At 40.2% G+C, this 16680-nt stretch overlaps 1 protein-coding gene across 2 annotated transcripts; it reads right to left on the reverse strand.

Moving 5' to 3' along the window:
- Positions 1-822: 822 nt before the first annotated feature.
- On the reverse strand, positions 823-14951 carry LOC138613024 (neuroplastin-like). 2 transcript variants are annotated; one of them, XM_069686586.1, is made up of 8 exons: positions 14646-14951; positions 7644-7812; positions 7439-7533; positions 6652-6785; positions 5217-5490; positions 3615-3624; positions 1950-2026; positions 823-1779 (listed from the first exon to the last, which is right to left on the reverse strand). In XM_069686586.1, the coding sequence occupies exons 1-7, from the start codon at positions 14734-14736 to the stop codon at positions 1966-1968; spliced, it is 834 nt and encodes a 277-aa protein (XP_069542687.1). In that variant the 5' UTR covers positions 14737-14951; the 3' UTR covers positions 823-1779; positions 1950-1965. The 2 variants fall into 2 exon arrangements, with proteins under 2 accessions (XP_069542687.1, XP_069542686.1); XM_069686585.1 differs by having other exon boundaries at positions 3615-3636.
- Positions 14952-16680: the final 1729 nt, after the last annotated feature.

Raw genomic sequence — 16680 nt, forward strand, 5'->3', positions numbered from 1 at the left:
TGTAAAGTCCCCCTGTGCCACTGTCAGACTCAGGCTGCGGCTGTTTGAGGGGCAGGCGTGGAAACAATAAAAAAACAAGAGGCAGCAGCTGCATGCGATGGGGCAAGAGCAGCAGAAAGTCAAGACACATTTATTTTGAAACCGTTTCTTGGCAGAGATCTCTTCATCATGTTTTACCTTACATTATGTCATCCCTTTTGCTACAGAGCATCTTCAATATGTGTTTGCTGCGAAACACTACATGTGATCTGGTTGTAACTGTAGATACTAAACTCCTCCTGAGGTTGTTTGAAACCCGAAACTTTATTTAACCTGCATCACATTTCCTTTGTAATCTGGACCTCACAAATCAAAAAACACAGAAGATGCACAGAATACAAAAACGTTGTGTGCTTATATATGCTGCTATTATTGAACTGAAGGGCATTGTTGTCGTATTTTACTGCCTTCATGGCTCTTTTATCTAGAGAATAGACTGTTTTAGTATAGTTTGCTTTAGGCTGTTTCCATCGGTTTCTCCAGGCCAGATGTTGCAGTGGTTGAAGCGGGAGTTTTGTAAAGATTAAGTAAAGAAAAAGATTGTAAAGAAAGAGAGGTAAAGATTTATAAATCAATGTTAGTTCGTCCTTGTTGCTCTGATATTTTAAGCCCATCATGATGCGTCTGCTGTAACTCACCCAAACTCCCACTAGAAGGCGCTGTTCTTCACTTACATATAGTTTCCTGCCTTCCCTGAAACAGCCCGTGGCTTATCGTCTGAATCTCTGCTGCTTAATACAAATAAAACAAAACTCACGAGGCACATTTTTCTTTTTCGAGATATTTATTCTTAAAAATGAGTCGCGATCTTGCAATTGCTTCACATGTGTCGGTCCTGACGTGGGCGTCTTTCTTCCGCCTCCCACGTCAGCCTCAGAGAATTCATGCAGCTGTGCAGTATGCCGTCAGCGCTCTACGGTGATCCTACTAGTTTAAAGCTTTGTCACAGAGAAATCAAAAGCTGCAATGATTTTCAATATATTGATATGGATAATAATTGCATAGGATAATAGCCATGCTGTACAATACACATAATTATAAAACAATATGTTAGAATGATTAGTACAGATCTCCTAAAGTATACAGTTTTTCATTATTCTCAACATTTAAGTGCATCATATTATATGAATAGTCTTTATAATAATGGTGATCTGATACATTGGTATAGTGATTTTACACATACAGTACAGACATACAGTAAGGTCAATCTTAACCAAATTTAGAGGGACATTGCAAAGCCCTTAAATGTCATAAATATAGTCTGAGAAAATGATAAACTTAGAAAATGGTATGCAGCAGAATGATAAAACTATACACAACTGTCATACCAGATTATGGTGGCATTTTCTTTTACGGTTTTCCACACAGATTATCTACATGAAGCTGCTCCGAGAGAAAAGAGCAACCAAAAAACAAAGAAAAAAAACATCTCAGCCTTCAAACAGAAGGTCAACAACTTGCATGCATTATTTTAGAAGTAGTAGAAACGTTAAATCATCGTAGAAGAGGGAAAAAATCATAAACGTCAACACCTGCATGCAGCAACAATGGTTATAATGTTAACAATTCCATAATGTTTAAGTACCTCTTTACCTCGCACCCTCTCACAACTAAATCATAAGGCATGCCTCGCTTAACTCCTCCACAACCAGACTTTTAATGGCAGGTAAATCCTATTAACAACTGGTATGGATTCCCTTCTTGTTTACCTTCATGTGGTCAATACATGTTTAATGAAACCTGCAAATAGAGACAAAGTTGATCTCATTAGGCAGTCTGACAGTCGTCTTTTATTCTTGTTAACAACAGCTCTCATGATGATCTCACATGGTGGGTCACTGAGGAATTTGTGGCCACAGGCGTGTAATAAATATTTATCAACGACTTCCTCTTAATAATTCAATACTTACTCAGCAGACGGGCTGCTCAGTTTGTGTTCCTCTGACGGAGGTTCTTGTCCTTGTGGTTGTTGGTTGAATTAGTTTTCCTAAAGCAGGAAGCAAGCGACACAATCAGATCCGGTCACAATGAAAGATGAGTTTTTAAGTGCTCAAATAAACCAGTTGAATGATTGACAAACTAATTTCATCCTAGTTTAAACACATCTTCAATTATTTTTCAAATAAAAACACAAAAATGTTGCCTTCTCTCTGTTTAACATCTTTATGAAATACCTTTTGGTTGCTGATCAGAATAGTCAGCTTTTTGCACTCTGCCAACTTTTGTGGGGGCACTCCACTGGTTTAGGTTTACACATTTAGTGCTCCTCATCCCTGATGAGGTCATCAGTGTTAGCAGTGGAATACGTCTTTAATCAATAATAAGATATTGCAGCACTTTTGGATACTAAACAGCTGGTTACATTAACACAAATTTACCCTACCTAGATCAGGCAATATATTCACCCTTTAAAAGTTAGGCCCACATCCAGCATTCAGTAGTAAATAACATGTTATAATGATAGTTTGCTATAAAGTAGTTGTAAGGAGCTATGAGGACATTTTGAAGTCATAATGAATTTATAAACAAATTCTCATTATCTCTGCATACATAAGGATGCATGACAGTTACAGCCACACAATACATCAGGGCTGATAACTGAGATGATATTAGCCAATAATGGCTAGATCGGTATCAGTATTTACGTTGTCAGATTCCCACTAGGGATGCATCGATTGAGAAGATCAGGGCTGATACCGACACCGATTCTGCCGAGGGTCAATGCCGATGTTTTTTTTCAACAACTGTGAGTTTTGTAATTATTAATGCCCTCATCTGGATAAGGGGCCATAACAAAATAAATGTGTTCAGGCCTTCATCACACTCTTTGAGAAAGGAGGAATTCGATCTTTTAAATTCCCAACACATCTTTTTATTTAAACTTCTGTCAGATAAAAATAATCTATTTTCGAAACATTACTTTCGCCTGTTTTACAATCACAAACACTTTTCAGTGCTTTTGTAGCCTAACATAAATCTTTCTGAAAATATAAATACTTCTATGTTACAACTAAATTTACAGCACAATTAACAAAGCAGTTAAATAATAAAATGCACACTGCCATCAGCGCATGCAACCTTATTTGCCGATGGGCCGATGTCGGTCAATACAGCCGATTCCGATGTTCAGCCGATGCATCGGTGCATTCCTAATTTGCACCTATATATTTTCTATTTTTCATACACCAAAGGGCAGATAAAGATGTGTGATTAAATAACAATTAGCCTTATATAGTTTGTTCTTTCTTAATCGTTAACAATGCTGTGTTCTGTGGGTTCTGCTATAGATTATTGAATCAGTGACCTGTGCTCATTGCATGTTAGCCTTTTTTACCCTCAGATGTCCAGATGTACAGTTTGGATGGTAAGATGCCAAACAGCTTTAATTTGACATAATTTTGCTGTGATTTATCAAAATGTTCCATCACATTATGCTCCCAGTTATCTGTGACCAGATTAGAGGGGTACTTTGCACTGAGCTCTACAGACAGACAGAACAGGAGTCATCTTGATAAACTACAACAAAACACACATTAGCAAGATAAACAGTACTAAAGTTAAATATTAATACTTACACTGGTCCTGCTGGGTCGTCATCTGAGGCAGTAAGGGAAAATATGGAGAAATGAACACCAAAAAAATAATTGCCAAGAAAGTTGCACACGTAGATGAAGTGATAGGTTTTTTTTTTTTAGAGAGAATAAACAATAACATGGTCACATAGTTCACTTTATGTATTTAATGTTTCAGCTGTTCTGTATGAGCAGGATGGGGATGGAAACTTAGCCTCACAAAAGTATTAAAACAGTCAAACATAGGCTGTCATGCTGCAGGAGCACCATCTCATTAAGTCACTCACAAAACACACAGAATGCAGTTAAATGCAGCACAACACATTAAAAAATGCATGGTAAAGTGAGTACAATTATATGCAGGCAATATTCAAATTAAAAAGAATACTGTTGTCATGCAGAGAGAAGCAGCTCTCACAAAGAACAGCTGTTCATTCAGAGAGATTAGTGAGCAGCAGCTCTGTTAGTATCAGCCCACTACTGAAGGCAATAAAGTCACCGTCACTGATTCAGCAACACACAATGTTTTTAATTCTTCACAGTCACTTGCATGCCATTTAAATGCTGCACTTTGATGCAAATATATGACGTTAGTGTTTTTAAATGAACTGAACATCCTGACATCACTTGACACTAATGTTTCTAAACAGAAGTGCGTGCTGAGCTGTGAGAAGACGAGGCTGAATGCTTATTGAAATTCATGAAGCATGCAGAGTCTCACACTTACCACAAACATGGTTTAGGTTATGCAATTTTGGGATTGGAAAGGGAGTGATGGGAGATATTACAACAACCTGTTAAAATATTCAACAGCCGACGCTAACCTAATTTATAGGAATGCAAGGGAAATATGAATTATTAAGACTTCATGCAAGAATTTGCTGCATGACTCACGCAGTCTACATCCATTTTGTGAGACTGTGAGGATTCTCAAGGTGACCTGAACGCTCCTCAAATCTGCAACAGTCCTTTTTCTGATCATGGATTTAGCTGTTATGACTACATGTTGCCGTGCGGTGTCACTGACAGATCTAAGCTGTCAATCATTCGCTGAACGCTGCATCTCATCAGCGTGTGACACATCAAAATTCTGTTTGAAAGGAAAAGGTCGCCCAAATACCATTAATGCATTATTAATGATACAGCTAGTCTCCTGAAAATAAAGTCCTCAGTAGTATTAAAAATCCCAGGTTGTAGAGCTAAATGATGCGTCTCGCGCTTTAAGGGACGGCGCAAGGTCCCTGGAAAGCTGTTAATAATTGAAACTGTCCACCTCCACAACACCGCAGTATCGTATTTCTAATGAATATTAAATGCATGAAACTGTCCTGACAAGGTGCGACCTCCTGCAACAGTGTCTGCCTGTTGGGTCAACCTCACCAGACTGAATTATTGAATGCAGGCACAGCACAGTGTCAGGTGACCCTGTTGGGTGTCTGTGGCGAAGGAATGACTTCAGCACGCACTGAACAGATCGTGTGGGGACTTTGCCACTGAGAGGGATTTTCAGATGACTTCACAGGGAGAGATCAAAACTGAACATTAATACCAGTTTCTCCTCCGATATATTTCAAACAGTGGAATAATAAAACGTTGGTGACTCACCGTCCTGTAGATCCTCCGGCTTCTTACGCTTCTCATAAACCACGATGATGACAATCAGGATGATGATCTCAGCCAGCACCCCCAGGAGAGGCCATAAGGGGGCCAAGTGGCTGCGGACCCTCAGCACAGACTTCTCCTCGCGGCTGCCGATCATGTTGGTGGCGTTGCAGCTGTACTCGCCGGGATCCAAACCGATGTCCAGTTCGACGATGTGCAGCTCGGTGTAGTTGTCTCTGCTGCTGATGAAGAAGCGGCCGGTTGAGTTGTCAATTTCCTGTTGAGGGAGAAGAAAGAAATGAATCACAAATGTGTTGTTATGCTGTTATATTTTGGTTAAAGTCAGGTTTTAAACACTACACAGTAACAATAAAGCGCTTCATGGATGGTCTCCTGTATTCATGTTTTCCAGTTTCGTTACTTTATTCTCCTTTGTTCATATCTAATAGTTGGGTATTTTCTTCCATTTTATTCTTTCTACTTTTATTTGGTTTTATTTAAACCCAACTTTGTTATTGTTGTGTGCTGATGATTAGCACATGCATGAAGAAGTTGCTTCTTGAGTTTTGACACAGTAAATGTATCAAAATGTAGATGAGAACGCTGCTTTAGAAAAATTGGCAGCTTAAGCCAAAGTGGATTATAACCTGTTTAGCTCAGTGTTTCTCCTTTGCTTGGACGCTAGTAGATGATAAGTGGATTTCCATCTTACACAGGTTTGTGTGTGTACAAGAGAACTCAACTTTACCCGGCCCCTTTATGTTGTGTCCTATCATAACGTGTCATTGTGCCCAAATAACAGTACATACATTCAAATAAGACCAGCTCCAGTCATGTTTTAATACATATAAAATGATTGAAATAATGTTTATTTCTGAAAAATACATTTAATTACCTTAAGCTGCATAGTCCCCGTCCACTATGCAAATGTCCAACCACCCCCTCCGTCGCAAAAACAAAACACGTCTCTGCCATCGTTTAGTGGCCACTTGTTGAAGCTTAGCGAGCTTGAAGTGTAGTCATTAGCAGTAGTAACGTTAATAGTAAGTTACTATATATAGTTAAAAATTACGATGACGGTTACAGCAGACGGATTTTGCAAAAGGGTTTATGTTTTTAGAAATCTTTAAAGCTACTATAAAAACTCAGTGGCAACTATATGAGGTACATCTGTAGAATGTTTCAATACTAAAGTAGAGCCATAAATTCTACCTTTACAATAAGTACAACAAGTCAGTTTTGCATGACAATGTTAGAAGTGCATTTTTTATGACTATTACAGAGGTTATGTTTGCACTGGGGTTAAACTGGACTACATTATATTGACAATCTACAATCTAAAAAACATTGCAGCAGATCTGTTGTATTTAATTAAATCAAAACACAGCTGAACCTTATAATGGGTCAAGTGTAGAGAGTGTATAATACCATCACATACCCTGTAAATGCCGTTGTCGAACTTGCGCCAGGTCCACACAGGGTGAGGGTAGCCCACAGACTTGCAGTAGAGTAAAGCACGCTGGCCCTCGTTCTTATTCTCACTACGCTTGTGGCCTGTGATATCAGGAGCAGCTGGAATATAATAACAAAATTACAGAAACCAGGTGTTAAAATACATACAAAAAATGTAGGTATAGTCATGTGATCAGCTGCTTCACAGTAATCATAACATAAATATAATTACAAAGTATTAACAATAATTATTTTTATAGAGAGACTTTATATCAGGAAGCTTAAAGCTAACACCTAACAGCTGCAGGAAGTAGAAGCGATATAAAAGACTATTTTCATGATCAATTAATGACTATTTCCGCAATTAATTCATACGTTTTGATGTCGTCTTTACATTTTAAATCTGCCAGGCTCTAAATCTTGTTTTTTTGATGAATAGAAATGTTTCATAAAATAAAAGCAAACTGTCACAAAATCCAAATGGCCTCCACAGCGTTGCATGTGACAGCAGAAAAGGCCGACCAGATTTTACTGTAGAGACATAATCCCCTTTGCCATCAGACAAACAAGACACCATCTGCTACCACTGAGCCGGGCATTGGTTGGATGGAGGTGTCAAGGGCGCCGACTGCCCCTGAGCAGTTTGCAATCACAGGTCCTCACATGACAGGGCTGCGCGTGCTCAAGGCCACTCGGGCCATTTTTAATGGTGACCTCACTAACGGGCCTTGAAAGTGACAAAAAACGCTTGAAGCTCACAAATCTGCACCTACATTTAACTTCGATGGTGGCGTTGACTGGAGGAGCCAGCTCGAAGGTGTAGACACACATGTACACTCCGGCGTCGTCTCCTCTCGGTTTTTTCAGCCTGCAGAGCACAAACACACCTCGCATGAACACACCAGCTGCTAAACTCTGGGTTTGGCACACACAGACACATAAGAAAAAAATTCTAGAGATTTTTGCGTGGACTCTCACTTGTACTCGGTGTTCTTGTTTATGCCGCGCGTTTCCGGGATCTCCTCTCCGTTCTTCATCCAGTAGCTCTCCTGGTGGACGCTGTGGGCGCTGGTCAGGTTGCACTGCAGTATGAAAGAGTCACCTTCCACGGGAAGTGTGGTGTGTTCAGAGGCGGTGATTGACGGCTCTGTGAGAGAGAGACACAGATCAGCAATGACAGAAGTGATGCTTGCTGGAACTCGTGGGTGAGGGAAGATGTAAACAACAACACACCAAGGGTTCAGACAGGAGACACAGCCAACACACTTTATACAATACAGAGCAGGAATAGAGCCGCGAAGTGGGAGGAATTATTTTGGGAATGAAGCGTTCCTTAAGTAGAAGTCATCCTCTGCATCATTAGCTGGAGGTGGAAGTAGAAGCACTTCCAAAGTGCGGATGTAAATTAAACTCTCTAAGCCGGTCTCTGGTCTAGATCACAGCTACAGTTTCACTGCTTTGTCAGGAGCTCTCTGTGTTCCTATGGAAGAACGTTAAGGATGCAGATCCTCCTTTCACACTGCTGGAATGCAGGCAGGTCTTTCAATGCTTGTGGTTTTTTCCGTGCTTAATGCTAAAATTAAATCAAAACAAAAAAGCTTATTTCTAAAGAATGTGCAGCTGTGTCTGCCACAACAGAATCACCTTTCATAAACGACATACTGGTGTTGAACGCCACTGAGTCAAGGCACATTCTCGAGATGAATAAGTTAAATCTTTGAGGAATACTATAAGAAACTGTGCGGTAACATTTACTTTGATGTGGTTTAAATTCAACCTGTGAAAAATCCTCACATGGATTAACATTTAAACCACAAAGACCTTAATTGGAGAGTTGTTTTCTGCTTAATCCTGATTATCTACATCTCGTTTGCACACGAACAGCACTAAACATCTCAATCGGAGTCACACGCTGAAACAGGAGATTTGTATACAGGACACTCAGCGCAGAGTCGGTACCTGGTATTTGGTCCAGATACCTGAGTGACCTTTTACTTTCCTTACTGTGAGGGGAAAAAGAAAGACTGACAAAATCTCTATTAAATGCTGTCTAGGGCTGTGCCATATCATATCGTTTAGATTACCGGTATATTTTTTTACATGATAATAAAGTGTAATATCGCGATATCAAAGACGTAAATTGGCAACAAAATTTTTAAGGCTAACAAGCTGCGTATTGCTTTTCCTGTTCATTTTAGAAGCACTCGCCTAGGCTTAAATACGAGCATGAGAGACGCCCGTCTGTCCGTGTAAACCCCCCCCCAGGGAGGCCGGGGCGCTCAGCTGAGAGCAGAGAGCACATTTGGCGGAGAGCAAACTTCAGTGTTTGATAGATTTTAGCAAAAGAATTAAGGACAAGAAGATTTTAATGCAAAGAGAGCGGCCATCGTCATTACGTGCTGCTTCAGAAAACTCCGGAAAACATCGGTGGCAGCGGCATGAGACGTTTATGGGCTTAATAAACAAATCAATGACCTTTATAAAGCCTGAATTTAGCTTTTCTTCTTTATTTCTATTCAGGTTACCATCCAACTGAAATTTGTAGCATAGCCACATATAGAGTAATAAAGCGGGCAGCTATGCTATTTATTGATTTAAGGATAAACAACATACAGGGACGGTTGATGCATTGGCAGATCAAAAACCTCTTATTAATAAGTGAGAGAGCCTAAGCATATCACAGCCTGTAGTAGCAGGCTACAGCATTGTTTCTATGTTGTCAAGTAGATCCAAACGTGAACACCGACTGGGTGGGCACAGAGTGGGTCGTACAAAAGGCCTAATTCTGCTTTGAAAATGTGCCAGAAGCAACCAAAAGTGGGCTTTTATCGCTGAAATTTCCCCCCAGACCCCCTAAATCATTGGAAAAGAAGGGAAATTGTCAAAGCACTTGATTTTGTTTGCATGAATAAATGCAATGCAATACATGCAAACCAAAAAGTATTGAAAGTCAACAGCAAAGTGAGCACCGATTAAGTTTTGTTGTGGTAAAAGACTATCACACAATTAATCTTAACCTAGAAAAACAGACGAAAGGACAAAAATTAAATAAAGAGGAAACAGAGCGGGAGGAGATCGGGCTCTACAGGGTAGAGGGTTAAAGAACATACAGACTACTTGATGGTGTTTTTCTCCCTTTTCGAGGTCTGTAGGGGAGGATGGCACCTACGGAGGAAGCTATCGGTCCTCTGGACAGGTCTGAGGGAGGCTGAATCACACAGGAGCTGTTAAATTCGGGTGCTAACAGGGAGGGGGTGTTTCCTCTACACTGACCACTCACTCTGCAGCACCGCTATAGTGGCCTGAGCTCGGATCCAGGTAGTGGCTGGATTTTGGTGCAGGTCGTTACGTCGCGGGTCGTTGCTGGCTCTGCACTCGTAGGTCCCAGAATCGTCCAGCGCCACACGAGAGACGCCCAACACGCTCACGGCGTTGGCGCCGTAGGCCGTGCTGATGGACACTCTGCGCTTACGGGCGCCGTCCCACAGCTGCCTGAAAGAATCGGCTCGGTTGATCTCAGAGTACCACCACTGGATTTCCGGGGTGGGGTTTCCCACCACGTCACAGTAGAGCTCAAAGGTGTCACCTGTGAGCTTCGTTTCAGAGAGAGGTGATTTCACAAAGCCCGCTGGTGGAGATGGAGGGTTAACGCGGCAGCATGTCAGGGAGACAGGTGTAGGGTGGAAAGGCAAGAAAATAACAGGGTAAAATAAAAGGGAAGTGGAAAAGGAAAGAAAAAAAGATAACATGAAGAACAAAAAAAACACCGACAGACAAATTAAAATGAAACAAAGGATGATTAAAAGGTAAAATAAATAAATAAAGTGAAAGCTAGCTGTTAGCTATCTGTTGCTAATTTTCTTGATTGACTGTTCAATTGTTTGATCTATAAAATATCTCAAAATGTCCATCACAATTTGCCAGAGCCCACAAACACAAACATATTCAATTTGCTGTCATAGAAGAGTAACTATTCAGCTACAACAAATACAGAAGCTGGAAACTGAAAACTAATTTACAAACTAACAGTCAAACAAAAATGTGTGTGTTTAAACATCAAACTGGCAGGAACGGTCCCATTTATAGGTAAGAAGGCAGAGAAAGAGAGAGAGGCGACCTCAGATCTCCCTCAGCCGTTATGCTGCTATTCAGGGGAAGCTTTAATTGAATTCTTCTGGGACGTCCTCGCAGAGCTGCTCTCACTTGGTTTTGTCAAATTAATGACATCATATAAAAGTGTGCCTTGCTCGCACAGCTCTCACATCCAAAAGTCCTCCAAGTGACCTTGTCATTTTTACTACATTTTATTTGTATAATGAAAACATTAAAAAAAAAGCTCAGAAAAGAAGACAGAAAGCAGTAAATTGTACCGATGATTTCAGTGGATTAAGACGTCTCCCTATATGACCTGGAACAATTGATCCTGGCTGCACAGAGAGGATGAGGAGGAGGAGGAGGGAGGGAGGGGTTGTAGTTATAAGTATGGTCTATAGGCACTGTGGCGAGCACATGAGATTGAGAAGAGATTTATAGAAGCTGCAGCTCTGAGTCTCAGGGGAGCGTGTGGGCGCACAGTGATAGACCCCCTCCATTTCCATAGAAGCACGCTACGGCAGCAAAGTAGGAAGGCGAGAAGACAGATCACCGCAAAACAGGAACTCACGTGTTTGTTTTTTTCTTTCCTGGACATAAACCACAACTAGATCATCACAGAGTCCTACATACACACTTAGCTGGAAATAACGCAGTCGCAAAGCAACAGTCCTGCAATAAATCCTACCTCCGTGAAGGTTGTAATGCCCCGTTTTAGAGATGATTTGACCTTTAACCTCATTGATATAAACGGGGCAGGCAACATCTCAAAAACTTAACCACATCACAAACCGCAGCCTTCACTGGTAAAGACAAGTATTAGTAAATAACATAACAGGAGTGAAAAAACCAACACCTCAGCTATTAGCATGGAAGTGCTGAGAGACAGAGCCTGCCACCTCGGATGCTCTAGATGTGTCATAAGTGCTGAGCCAGGAGCGCCGTCCCTGCACGCCTCTGCACTGTACATGTATGAATGACATCACGCATGGCGAGCTGGTGTCACTTTAGCTTTGGTATGTGGTTATGTGCGTCTCCTGTCTGTGTGGATAGACCTATAAAGGCTGCACATTATATTATAGTTTTGTATTATTGTGATGATCAATAATCAATGTTAACTGTGATAAATTCTTATTATTAGTATCTTAAAACCAAAAGGTGAAATTGCTTTTATACTGTCGATAAACCCGTCAATTCTTTTCTTGTTTGATGACATAAGTGTGACCAACTTCTAATGCCATTTATTGCTTTTACCTTTATGCCTTTATTTTATTATACACACTGATTTATTCAGTCTTTTTGTCGGTTTTTATCTTACGCATGTACAAATTTTACATTTCATACAATCTGTTTGTTTTGTTGGTGAATATGTGCAAAAGTGACCCGAGTGTTTGTGTCAGAATAAAACCAAACCACACCGACACAGTCTCATCAACAAATTGTACTGTATTAATACATTTGTAATTGCCTTATTGACAATAATCTATTAATTGTTTTGTTAAAAAAAAAAGTATGAAATTTACCCATCATTGTTTCTCAGTGTGCAAGCAGCATCTCTAATGTCTTTGTCAAGTCTGAACAGCAATCCAAAACCGAATATTCACTTTATTCACGTTTGCAAAGCTGCAACTAGCAAATAGTTTGAGTATGAGTTTGTGACCAACTTTGCTGATTATAGCTTCAGATTATTAAACTAGTTGGCAATTGGTTTTTTGCTGATCAATTAGTCGGCCAAATGTACAAAAATAACACAACACAATAAAGTTAAGAGCTGAAACGCGTCTTTGACAGTCAGATTTTGACAGACAGAAATCATTGCATCATCTTCATAAGGCTGTAGAATATGCAAGGACCAATCAGAATCTGCCTTGCAGCTAAGTGCTTTCAGTGAACTGAGAAGGTGATTAATATGTTTCTTAATCCAGAAAGAATAAAATAAATTAAGTATTTATGCCTTTGTCCTGCTACTTTTTAATGTTATCAGAGCCTGAGTTTAAATCACTGCCTATTTCTGCTTTATGAGTCAAACTGCCAATCAAACAGCACAACCTGACAACAGATGGCCTCATACAGTCGTGAGTGTTTCCTTGCAGACATTTTCTCCGCATCTCTCTGTGAATCCATTAAAATCAGTGTATTATGAGGCAGCTCTGGCCACTGTCCCAGTTAATGTAAACAGCTGCAACATATTCTATCAGAGCTGAAAGCTTACTGTATATTGCATATATACTGTATACACGCCAGTCTGTACAAGTAGAGAATAATCAGACCTTGACAATGAGTGAATATACTGTTATTAATCTTAAACTCACTTAGACTCACTATTTAAATATTCAGCACTTATTTTTAATGAAGTAATAACGAGTCTAAACATGATTTTAATCCAAATATTAGGATTATAATAGGCTGCTATACTCACTAGTTAAATATAACAGCACTCGAAATGAGAACTGAAACAATTAGCAAAGTAATCTTTTAGTCAGTTAACAAAAATTGACCTTGTTTTCCCTGGGGACCCATTAATTAATCAGAAAACTGAGGAAATAATCATTGGATTGATCAATAATGAGGAATATACTGGTAGCCTACAACAGCTTATACAGATAGGAACATTTTATTGCAGAATGTAGATCTTAAAACCATAATAATAATATACACAGTAGCTATATTATGATCCCAGCCTTTCTAGAGCCTCTGAAAACCAAGAAAATAAATACGATCGTTCTAGCCAACGCTGTAATAAGAAGCCATTACATTTAACCAGCAATCTGAGGTGTATCTGCTGGAGCGCTGATTGAAGGAGAGCTGTTACGTGTGGGTGTGCAGTATAGAAGGAGATGTGTAATGCATTCCTACACATGGTCAACTCCAGGGAAGGGCCAAGGTTGAATAAATTCTCACTCATTCTCACATAATGCTTGCAAAAGGCTACAATATACACCTAAAAACATCAGAGGAGACAGGGTCGACACTGCTCTAAACTGCCTGGTGCTGGGGGTGAGATTTATGAGCAGAGGGGTCATTTGGACAAGAAGAACCGTGCTGAGAAATCAATGCCAGCCTGCAGTGCAGTGCATCTCAACGAAGAGTTAACAGATTCACTGTTGCAATAGGACATTAAAGCCATGGTTCCCAGTGCAGCATCTCTGCTCTAAAAATAGAAGCATGCAGCAAAATGGACTGATGCTATTTACAGAGCCGCACTTCTTCTTGAGGTCCTACATCTAATTATATAGGCTACATGTTATGCTCTGTTACAGAAACCTGGAGTGATGCAGGGATTTATCTCGCTCAGTAGGAGAGGATGCACTGCTGGGTACTAAAGGCTGAATTCCTGAGCCTTGTCCTGACATACCTGAGCAGACCCAGAATGTTGATTCTGTGTGTCTGTGTCTGAGGAAAGCAGATTTTGAACTTCAGTGTGACACAATTTCCCTGCGCACCTTTTCAATTCCCCGTGCTAATGAGCAGCTAACTTGTCCTTGCTGATTGAACGGCTCGTGCATTCAGCTCAATACTTCAAAGGACATTTTAGGGACACCGCACAGGCCTGTTTGGCCCACTTTAGCCCGCAACGAAAACAGATTGTAGCGTATTAATGATTGATTGTCCCTCCGTTTTACAAGCCCCCCCAAAAAACATTGCTTCATTCGATGAATGTGTGTTTCTTTCAGTGCAGCATTTAGGGATTATCTACTGAGACTTGGCTGCTGGAGAGGCAGTCGTGACGGACTGACAGCGTTCCTAATAACAGACACGTCTTGGAATGATTCATTAAAAATGCCCCACTGCAGAAATGCAGGCGCCATCCCTTCTTAAAAACCGCATTTCGCCATGATGTGAGACTATCGTAATGTATTTTTAATAAGAAGGCAGCTTATTTCCTACCGTTCTGGGAAGAGACGGACTGCAGCAAAAGCGCTCCAAATATCGCCACTGAGAAGGACATGACTGCAGCTCTTCGTTTGCCAGGTATCATCTTCGGAGACGGGAGAAGGAAAATACCGGTAGGCGAGCGCTAAGGTGACTTGAGCGGGGTATGATGATGCAGGGTGGATTCGCCAAACACTCGCACCTCCAGACAGGACAGAAGTGTCACGCAGAGAGGGGAAGTGTCGCTAGGTAGACCAGCGGGAGCCTTCAGCACTGCTGCTGGCTACCTGTGCCGCTCTCTACTGTCAGCCCGGTCCAGCAAGGGAACCACCTTTTTTAAACCACCCGTTTTTTTTCTAAAATATCGCGAGATCTTTGAGGAGTGCAGAGACAAGCGAGTACTGCACTGTTGTACACACAACGTCCCGTCAGAAAGTGGAGCAGGAATCAAGTGTAAGAAAAACAATGAACAAGATGAACGCTATTTTTTCTTTTTTTAAACACATTTATTTAACAATGGAACTACTTGTAAACATTGTTGGAAGCCATATTAACCCGTGTATAAGACAGTTCCACAAACATTAATGTATCACTGCAGATAATTAGTGTTACTATGGTTAGCCTACCTGCACTTGAATGGGGCAGTAATACAGTGGTTACTATTATTTCATCATGTTTCACGGGACATCTACTAGCCCATCAGGAATGGTTGTTTCTCAGGTATTGATACAGAATGATCCAACACAAAACTGACCTCATACTCTGTTCAATACCTCTTGGCTTTAAATTGTGGAGTGGGTCAAGAAGCTTCACAGGCTGACTAAGCCCTGACCTCACACGAGCTTGGGCTTTAAGTAGACTTTTAATCCTATTTCTCTTTGAACTAACATAGGTTAATGGCATGGCAGCCTCACACCTACAACACAGTAGGCTACAACCTTTGCTCTTAAGCTATATGGTACTCATGATGCCGTTCTCTGATGGCCAAAACTTAAAAATACCACTTCCAGTGTAGAGATATATTGCATGGTCAACCAGTTTGTCACATTTTTTGTGACTAGGACTATCTGAGGAGCATGGGTCTCTCCAGAACGTCACCAGACTCCCATATAATTTTGTAGTTTACATAACAGTGCCACCATGTGTCTATGCAGAGCGCTCACCCAGTAGGTTAGATAATAAATTGCCATCTATGATTGCCTAACATCCAAGGTTTTTCTTTCTTTCTAGGGTCCAAGCAGAAACCTCCAGGCCTGAAAATGAGGCGAAGAGCAAAAGCAGTAGTTCCTCCTATGGTCTCTTGAGGCTGGCTCCAGAGGTGACTCAATCCCTATTAGGTTTTGTATTAAAAATCTGAATTAAATATGTTTACAGCCTGGTACTAAAATATTTTTATTCAATTTCTCTATTCATAACAACTGTGTAAAGGCTTGGATTTCTATATTCACTTCTATCTACCTAGATGTAGCCTTATCTTTGTTCGAATTTAAACGTATGTTAAGCATAGATGCGTTCCTGTGTTGAATTAAGTTTCAGTTCCATTCTTCTGAAATGTTTTGTGAAGTTGATAAACTATTTTAGTGCGATTAGATTGATATAAACAGACAGCTTTGTGAGTTTAACATAAGTGTGACAGTTTAACCAAAGGCCCTGAGAGGAAAAGGTAGAAACAAGGCAGGCAGAGATCAAAACTCAATGACAGTACTACAAGATCGTGAGAAACTTTCTCTTCAAGAACCATATCTCTCTCTTTTCTCAAGGTCTATCTTAAGGTTGGTAAATCTTTATTCTTAATGTAAAACTCATAATGTCAGACAATTACAGTCAGCTTTTATTAAGTATATAGGTTTCATATTAGATTGAATAAGGGTGTTTCTTGTCATTAGAATACATGAATATCAATCTTTAACATTAAACATGAATTATTCTTCCATTATACAAATTTGGGATTGATTACTAATCTTTTCATGATTTACTGATATTATTGCTTAAAATGTTAAAAATTAATTCTTAAGTAAAAAAATCTTTTTTTATATTTTTTCAAAAATGT

This window comes from Semicossyphus pulcher, unplaced genomic scaffold, assembly GCF_022749685.1.
Source record: "Semicossyphus pulcher isolate SPU_LCO1_2020_fin unplaced genomic scaffold, fSemPul1.0.p SCAF_8, whole genome shotgun sequence".
Classification (NCBI taxonomy): Eukaryota; Metazoa; Chordata; class Actinopteri; order Labriformes; family Labridae; genus Semicossyphus; species Semicossyphus pulcher.